The sequence below is a fragment of the Sinocyclocheilus anshuiensis genome, unplaced genomic scaffold (genome assembly GCF_001515605.1).
Source record: "Sinocyclocheilus anshuiensis isolate Anshui unplaced genomic scaffold, SAMN03320099.WGS_v1.1 scaffold1832, whole genome shotgun sequence".
NCBI lineage: Eukaryota > Metazoa > Chordata > Actinopteri > Cypriniformes > Cyprinidae > Sinocyclocheilus > Sinocyclocheilus anshuiensis.
The window spans coordinates 375,463-385,006 of record NW_015555884.1 but is presented as its reverse complement, the minus strand read 5'-3'; the positions used below and the strand labels follow the sequence as shown (position 1 = coordinate 385,006).

At 36.2% G+C, this 9,544-nt stretch overlaps 1 protein-coding gene across 1 annotated transcript in view; it reads right to left on the bottom strand.

The window, feature by feature from the left end:
- Window positions 1–8,884, bottom strand: part of LOC107675848 (short transient receptor potential channel 2-like) — an 11,322-nt gene extending 2,438 nt beyond the window's left edge. Inside the window, exons 1-12 of the mRNA XM_016470342.1 lie at window positions 8,870–8,884; window positions 6,393–7,085; window positions 5,287–5,490; window positions 4,890–5,054; window positions 4,581–4,755; window positions 4,226–4,426; window positions 1,970–2,132; window positions 1,774–1,866; window positions 1,480–1,672; window positions 792–919; window positions 577–646; window positions 353–485 (exon numbers count right to left, since the gene is read on the bottom strand). Coding sequence (XP_016325828.1) covers window positions 353–485; window positions 577–646; window positions 792–919; window positions 1,480–1,672; window positions 1,774–1,866; window positions 1,970–2,132; window positions 4,226–4,426; window positions 4,581–4,755; window positions 4,890–5,054; window positions 5,287–5,490; window positions 6,393–7,085; window positions 8,870–8,884 — 2,233 coding nt within the window. The remainder of the gene's footprint in view (window positions 1–352; window positions 486–576; window positions 647–791; window positions 920–1,479; window positions 1,673–1,773; window positions 1,867–1,969; window positions 2,133–4,225; window positions 4,427–4,580; window positions 4,756–4,889; window positions 5,055–5,286; window positions 5,491–6,392; window positions 7,086–8,869) is intronic.
- Window positions 8,885–9,544: the final 660 nt, after the last annotated feature.

Below are 9,544 nucleotides of genomic sequence, written 5' to 3'. Positions count from 1 at the left end.
GCCGCCGGTGTGCCTACACTCATAGAAAATAATGTATTTGAATTTTAAAGATGTGGCGCGACGCGACGCTGCGCTTCTCGTCCAGTGTGCGACTGCCTGAAATGCTGTTTTTTTCATCTCCGTGCCCAAACGTCTTTGTTTGGGCTTCCGAAAGCAGATGATGTAGGTACTTTAATAATGTAAATTATGTGAAAAATAATGCGTTTTCCGAACCACCAAGCATGAGAGCATGTTCTAGTACACCCCCAAAACAAAATCAAGACTTTGTAAAAGAGCATAATAGGACCCCTTTAAATAACTGAAATACTGCAAGCTTTTTGGATCATTACCTGATGCCGAAAATATGACCTACCTTTACGCTTGCTCTCTTCGAACTCTCTGCGTGCGGCTTCGATGTAGCGGTGCACTAGAGCCTTGGTCACCTGCAGGCGGTATGGCACTCTGCCCTCACCTTGACCTCCGCTGTTATTCAGGGTATTGCTAGACTGAACAAAAAAAATATGAAAAACACCTCATCAACAAAATGTAACCAAGAATTATGGCGGTTGTAGAGATCGAATCCCCTCAGACGCTCACCAAAGATGCAATGGGAGGATATTCTGGGGCTTTCTTGTTACTGCAACAGCAAATCTTTCGGCAGATGCTTCTACACAAGACCGGGAGGAACAGAAAGGTTACATCTGGTTCTAAATGATCTAAAGTCTGTGGTAAAAAAAAAGTGTGAGTTCACATAGTCTGCATAAGAGATTATGGAGGTTTGATAGTACCTCTCATTTAGCAGGTTTTCTTACCTCAAGATATAGAAGAGAGCCTTTGGAGATGGGATGATATTAAAGGGAGCTGGCATAGTGAGACCCTCCCTGAAGTAACTGAGGTAGAGTTTAGAGCGAGCAAACTTCCACTCGACATCTGCATCATCCTGAGAGGAAGAGACATTATGAGCATACTGTACATAAACATTGTCGTTCAAAAGTTTGGGGTTGGTAAAGTTTTGGTAAGGTAAATCTCTTCTGCTCACCAAGGCTGCATTTATTTGATCATAAATACAGTAAAAACAGTACTATTGTGAAATATTATTACAATTTAAAATAACAGTTTTCTATTTGAATATATTTAAAACTGTAATTTATTCCTGTGATGCAAAGCTGAATTTTCAGCATCATTACTCCAGTCTTCAGTGTCACGTTCCTTCAGAAATCATTCTAATATGCTGATTTGCTGCTCAAAAACATTTATTATTATCAATGTTGAAAACAGCTGTGCTACTTAACAACTGCAAATGATTTCAGTATTTTTTTGATGAATAGTAAGTTCAAAAGAATAGCATTTATTTGAAATATTTACTCATGAGGGAGAGTAAATAAAAACCGCTTTCATTTTTGGGTACCGGAAGTTTGTTCCATCGCACTGGTCTACAAATGTTCTCTAATATTATCTTAACTCTTTTTTTTATATATAATGATATTTTAAGCTTCAAACCTCGATCCTCTGGAATGAATTGGAGATCATGGCAATAAGCATGTTGAGTAGCACTATGACGATGAGCAGTGTGAATATCCCGTAGAAGATCCTTCCCACAAACTCAGCCAGAGCGTAATCAGGCATGTCTACGTATTCCTGGTTTGCCATTCCAAACATGGTCCAGAAGAGGAAGTTAAATGTTTCATTAAATCTAAAACGAATACAACAGACAAACAGATTTAAGATGCATCTCCCAGGTGATTTCAAACCAACCAAACACATGTAATTACATGTAAACAAGCTATTAATCACCTGCCAAGATATGGAGAAACAACATATGGGACGTATATGTTGTTTATTCCACACAAAAATGCGGTTCCGATGATCATAAGGATGAACATGAACCTGTAGAGCAAGAAAAATATTTGATGAAAGCGATTTTAATGGTGTTCTCCTCTCATAGCTATACTGGATGTCCAATCGCAGAGATCAAACAGCAAGATCTGACCTCATCATGTCATCGATCATTCTTCCCATGGATATCTGCAGGGTTCCCAGGGATTCATGGGCCGGCAGAATGTAGGCGAGACGTGTGAAACTCAGCATGCTGGTCACGGCGAACAGAGTCTCTGCAATCAGCTGAGGATCCTCCTGTTTCCAGTCCTCTCGTACTATTCAGAAACATATGATACAATTATATAATAATAATAATAATAATAATAATAATAATAATAATAATAATAATAATAATAATAATAATAATAATAATAATAATAATAATAATAATAATAATAATAATAATAATAATAATAATAATAATAATAATAATAATAATAATAATAATAATAATAATAATAATAATAATAATAATAATAATAATAATAATAATAATAATTCGAGATGTCATTTTTTTTTTTCATGTATCGGAAGTAGTAAAAATGATCAAAAAATATATAATTACTATTACTACTGCTGCTACATGTGGGGAAAAAAATACATTTCAAACAATTATTATATCATATTTAATAATAATAATAATAATAATTATTATTATTATTATTAAAATGATAATAATTACAATTTTACTATAATAAATCTATTATTATTATTATTATTATTTTAACTCTATTTGTTGATAACACTATTATTATTGTTGTATTTTAATTAATTTCAACTATTTGTTAATAACAATGTTTAATTAAAATACAGATAACTATTATTATTGTATTATGTTGTATCTATCTATATTACTTTCAGTAAGTGTGATGTATGGATGGCTAGTTAAAAGAATTAAAAAAAAAACAATGCTGGTTAAATAAAGCCTGTATGTGAGATGGCACCTGTGTTGGTGAAATAGTCACACAGTTCTTGAGTGCTGGAGTCCTGACAGAGGAAATATCCCTTTAGCGTGATGAGGATGCGCAGTGTGAAGGATGCCAGATACATGCTCAGAACCATCATATCCACAATGTTCCATAAATCCAGAAAGTAACTCTTCAAACCCTCAATCCAAACTTCCTTACACTCAAACCAGAAGAAACCTACCAATGCAGTAAGATAAACACTCTATTTTAGACAATACTCATTACATTTACTCTCTCTAAATAAATCAAAGTCAATTATTGGCTAGACTCAGGGATTTAAATGCCTATTAAGTGGTTTTCCTATGGATTTTTATTTGGCAGCATGACCCACCAGCAACCCATATCATATGGAGAGAGTTATGGAGGATGTTCTGCTTTCGTGAGGCAAAATCGCTGCGGTAGATCTCCATGAAAATCGACTCCGTCAAGAGAGTGATGAGGAACCACATGTATGACGCTGAGTGTAACAGGAACTTAATCACAGGAACCTTCAGCAGTTTACCCAGCTGGCAGAACAAAGTAGGTTAAGTCCATATAAATATTTGAAATGCTTTTAAGCTGTATTGAATAAGGTTGTTTGCATGGGCCCATGGGCCATTATGATGTTATTTAATTGTTATCACCACTGGCTCAAATTTACCTTAGACTTAGGGGCGATCCAGTAAACGAGGCAGAGAAACGGCATGGCAATGAAAATCCCCAAAGACACCAGCAGCCTTCACACTGCGCATCCTCATCACGCTAAAGGGATATTTCCTCTGTCAGGACTCCAGCACTCAAGAACTGTGTGACTATTTCACCAACACAGGTGCCATCTCACATACAGGCTTTATTTAACCAGCATTGTTTTTTTTTTTATTCTTTTAACTAGCCATCCATACATCACACTTACTGAAAGTAATATAGATAGATACAACATAATACAATAATAATAGTTATCTGTATTTTAATTAAACATTGTTATTAACAAATAGTTGAAATTAATTAAAATACAACAATAATAATAGTGTTATCAACAAATAGAGTTAAAATAATAATAATAATAATAATAGATTTATTATAGTAAAATTGTAATTATTATCATTTTAATAATAATAATAATAATTATTATTATTATTATTAAAATGATAATAATTACAATTTTACTATAATAAATCTATTATTATTATTATTATTATTTTAACTCTATTTGTTGATAACACTATTATTATTGTTGTATTTTAATTAATTTCAACTATTTGTTAATAACAATGTTTAATTAAAATACAGATAACTATTATTATTGTATTATGTTGTATCTATCTATATTACTTTCAGTAAGTGTGATGTATGGATGGCTAGTTAAAAGAATAAAAAAAAAAACAATGCTGGTTAAATAAAGCCTGTATGTGAGATGGCACCTGTGTTGGTGAAATAGTCACACAGTTCTTGAGTGCTGGAGTCCTGACAGAGGAAATATCCCTTTAGCGTGATGAGGATGCGCAGTGTGAAGGATGCCAGATACATGCTCAGAACCATCATATCCACAATGTTCCATAAATCCAGAAAGTAACTCTTCAAACCCTCAATCCAAACTTCCTTACACTCAAACCAGAAGAAACCTACCAATGCAGTAAGATAAACACTCTATTTTAGACAATACTCATTACATTTACTCTCTCTAAATAAATCAAAGTCAATTATTGGCTAGACTCAGGGATTTAAATGCCTATTAAGTGGTTTTCCTATGGATTTTTATTTGGCAGCATGACCCACCAGCAACCCATATCATATGGAGAGAGTTATGGAGGATGTTCTGCTTTCGTGAGGCAAAATCGCTGCGGTAGATCTCCATGAAAATCGACTCCGTCAAGAGAGTGATGAGGAACCACATGTATGACGCTGAGTGTAACAGGAACTTAATCACAGGAACCTTCAGCAGTTTACCCAGCTGGCAGAACAAAGTAGGTTAAGTCCATATAAATATTTGAAATGCTTTTAAGCTGTATTGAATAAGGTTGTTTGCATGGGCCCATGGGCCATTATGATGTTATTTAATTGTTATCACCACTGGCTCAAATTTACCTTAGACTTAGGGGCGATCCAGTAAACGAGGCAGAGAAACGGCATGGCAATGAAAATCCCCAAAGACACCAGCAGTTTCCAAGCAGTTCGACTTCCCCTCCAACCGGACAGGCTACCGCACCAAATGGAGGAGAGCACTTGCTGGCAGATGGGATGAGTCACAAACTAGACGAGGAAAACAAACAGTCAGGCCTCCCAGCCAACTGTCAATCAATCAGACATCCCATACTGCATGAACGCAGGGGTCAAACAATGATGTTCACATGCCCTGTGTTTCTCCTCAATCAAAATGAAATAAATAATAAATCAAATGAAACTAAATGAAAAATAGTTAGTATATAGATTGTGACATTTTATCCCATTTGTCAGTTGCTGCAATTAAAGCAAAATGAAGTACCTGTTTTTGATTGTAGTTGACCGCCAGTCGAAGACGAGCGAGGTTGGGGATGCCTTCCTCAAACGTCTGTTCATCCAGTTCTTCATCCTCGCTGTCATCCTCATTGCTGTTGAGGATGGTGGAGACCTCGCTCTGGTTCCGGCACATTCCCAGAAGCTCCACTGCAAACTCCTGACACAGCTGTTCCAACGCCAGGTACTGCGGCTAAACAGCAATAAAGAGTTTTGAGAAAGAAATGTTAAAAATCAATTAATAAGTGTGTTTACCAAATGCTGGTAACTGTGAAAACAGCTTATTTTAAATATACTGACAATGTCAAATGATGGCAAAACTCAGTGGAAAACTTGGCAATTAGAGGAAAAACCTGATTGTCAAATTATGAAGCATAATCTGTGCAAGGACATGCATGTAAAAAAATTAAATGAGTCCGTTATTAGTAGCATATTGTCAGTGCTGGGTAGATTACTTACAAATTGTAGTACATTAATGATTACAAATAAAATGTCAAAAATTGTTAGTAACATAATCTGGATTGCATATTAATTAATGTAGTTTGACTAATTTTTGATTACTTTTAGAGTACTTTTGACCCAATTTATCACATAGACTTGAATGGGATTACTGTGCAGCAACAACAACAACAACAAAAATAACAGAGAGAAAGAAAATATACTCCATTCTTTGTTATCAACACCATAAAATGCATTAAACATTACATTACAGCAGGGTTTCCCAAACTGTATATAAGTGGTAAATTCATTTAGAAAGGGAGATATAAAAAGATAAATAAAAATTGTGGGGTGAATCAATAAAGTTTGAATAATTTACTACCATTGTGTGAATATATAATCATGTAATCCATAAAAAGTAACTGTAATCTGATTATGAGCATTTTAAGCCATAATATAATCTAATTTCAATAAGTACTTTAATTTCTGGAATCTGATTATGCAATCTAGATGACATGTAATCAGTTACTATCCAACACTGACCATTCTTAGTAGTTCACGAAAAACAGACAATTGACTCTTGTTTTTCCAAATAATTTTTTTTTTTTGTAATATTTGCAATGTTTTCTATAAATGAATGAATTCTTCTTCGCTCACCTTAAACTCTGGTTCTTTCTTAGAGAGTTTGCGCAGTTCTCGGCTGAGGTGGAAAGCGCTGAGCATGGCGTCTTCTGAGGTGATCGACAGATACGCGCGGCTGGCAATGCCTCTGTATGTATTTATACGGGACAGCGAGAACTTGAGCAAGTCGTATTGCCGGCTGTTGCGGCACTCCAGGCATGTGCATGAGATGGAATGAGGCAGAGGTATGTCATGACCTCTCTGGGTCAGCATAGTTACGATCTCATACAGGTCCTTCTGGCAGGCCAACGTTAATGGCGTCACTCCTGGCGCGAACTGAGAATCGTCAATGGAGTGGTCGAAGATGGCCATGCTGAAAGAACGAACGTCCATCTTGTTGCCTTTCTCCTGATCCAGCCGGTCCAGGAGGTGTTTGACGAATCTGGGCTGGTTTGTGTCGACGGCCACCAGCAGAGCCTCGTGAATCTGACGGAAGTCAAACTTGACGCCTAGCAGAAGGGAGGTCATGATGTCTTCGCTGCCCAGTCGGATGGAAAGGTTCAACGCTTCCCTCCATAACCGATCCTCAGACTCGTCCAGCTGGCGGATGATCCCGTCACCAAGGGAGAGGAGACTGTCCACCCAGGCCATGTTGCCCTCTTGGATGGCGGGGATCAGCGCCGGTGGAAAGTGAAGCTTCTTGTTCACAATCTCCCGCCAGTTGTCTGGCTGCTCAGAGAGACGGGACACAGAAGATTTTTAAAAACCCTTACGAAACCCTCATTAGAGGGTGAAATAAAAGCAAACTCAAAAAAGCAAAACCAGGAAAATTCTGGTGCAATACTGTATAATACAATAATAATACATAATAAACAATACAATTTTATTGACACTGCACACACTTTTTTACAACTGCACTGCTGTTCAAAAGTTTGGGGTCAGATTTTTTTTTTCTTTTTGAAAGAAATGAATACTTTTATTCAGCAAGAATGAATTGATCAAAAGTGGCAGTAAAGATATTTATGAAAGTGACGTGACGTGGTGACCCATACTCGGAATTAGTGCTCTGCATTTATCCCATCCAAAGTGCACACACACAGCAGTGAACACACACACACTGTGAACACACACACCGTGAACACACACCTGGAGCAGTGGGCAGCCATTTTTTTGCTGCGGCGCCCGGGGAGCAGTTGGGGGTTCGGTGCCTTGCTCAAGGGTACCTCAGTCGTGGTATTGAAGGTGGAAGAGAGCGCTGTACATTCACTCTCCCCACCTACAATCCCTGCCGGTACGAGACTCGAACCCGCAACCTTTGGGTTACGAGTCCGACTCTCTAACCATTAGGCCACGACTCCCTCTATAATGTTATTTAAAAAAATCGATTTTAAATAAATAAACAGTTAAAAAAAACTGTTTACACATATTGTTGCACAACTGTTTTCAACATAGATATTAGCCTAATAAATGCTTATTGAGCACTAAATCAGCATATTAGAATGATTTCTGAAGAAAAATATTAAAATATTTAAAATATATTAAAATATTTTCAATCCTAATAACATTTCATAACATTACTGTGTATAAATTTTATTTTTGGCCAAATAAATGCAACCTTAGTGAGCATAAGACAATTCGTTCAAAAACATCCGACCTCACATTTTTGAACAGTAGTACACTAGTGAACAGTAGTATACTAGTGCTGTCAGACGATTAATTGCATCCAAAGTAAAAGTTTTTGTTTACATAATATATGTGTGTGTACTGTGTATATTTATTATGTATATATAAATACACACATATGCATGTACATATTTAAGAAAAATATGTTACGTTTATATATTAAATATATTTATATGAATATAAATATATACATGCAAATACATGGAAATATTTTCAAAATATATGCTGTATGTGTGTATCTTCATATATACATAATCGATATACACAGTACACACACATATATTATGTGAACACTAACTTTTATTTTGAATCGTTTGACAGCACTTATATATACCTAAATGATGTAAATGATGTACTAGCTTCACCGGTTGGATAATAATGGCTCAGTGGTAGAGCATTGTGTTAGCAGTGCAAAAGGTTGTGGGTTCGATTCCCAGGGAACACAAATATTGAAAATGTAATGCCTGAATGCACTGTAAGTCGCTTTGGATAAAAGCGTCTGCTAAATGCATTTAATTAATTAAATTAAATTTCTGATTGGCTGAGCTATTTTCAAAGTCACATTCTACGTTATATTAATGTGTCAAGCTGCTATGTTGGCTGGCAACCTTAAACTTAAATATATTTACTTAAACATTGTTATCTTTTACCATATTGCTGTGGTTTTATAACGGCAATAACCCATTCAATTCCATCAGTTACCATGATTTTTACCACAGGTAGTGGCCTTTTAGACCCTCCGCTTTGTATTGTGCCTAAAACCACCCATTACTTTTGGCACTTATTGCATTTAATGCCTTGCAATCAAAACCTTTAAATCTGAAACTCACCGTAAGGTTTTCCATGTTCTTAGTGGAGCACTCCAAATCAGTAAACTTCTTTTGAGAAATACGTCAGATCAAAATAGTGAGCAGCTCTATCATGTCAGCTTGAGAGATGAATCCAGAAAGGAACAATATGGTTGTCACCTCCAAGACCTGTTTAGTGATTTTGTGCTTCTGTACAAGCCTTGTTTTTGTCTACTGATGTCTCATCTTGTTCTGGGAATTAGCCTGTACCACCCACTCAGCACCAATAACAGCGATGCTCCCTGAGGAGAACACTCATTAGCACACAGCACTGTTGCATTTCATTTGGGTAATTACAGTTTAAGTTCTGCTTTTACAATATGACTTTTGTAGCTTGATAAGCTGTTGAACTCTAATAACGTTAACGCTAAGGAAACGTTCACCCAAAAATGAAAACGTGCTGAATGTTTACTCACCCTCAGGCCATCCAAGATGTAGATGGGTTTGTTTGTTCACTGGATCAGATGTGGAGAAATGTATTATTACATCACTTGCTCACTAATGGATCCTCTGCAGTGAATAGGTGCCGTCAGAATGTCCAAACAGCTGATACAAACTTCACAATAATCCATAAGTAATCCACACAAATCAGTTAATTCCCTGTGAAGTGAAAAGATACATGTTTGTAAGAAACAAATTCAACATTAAGATGTTTTT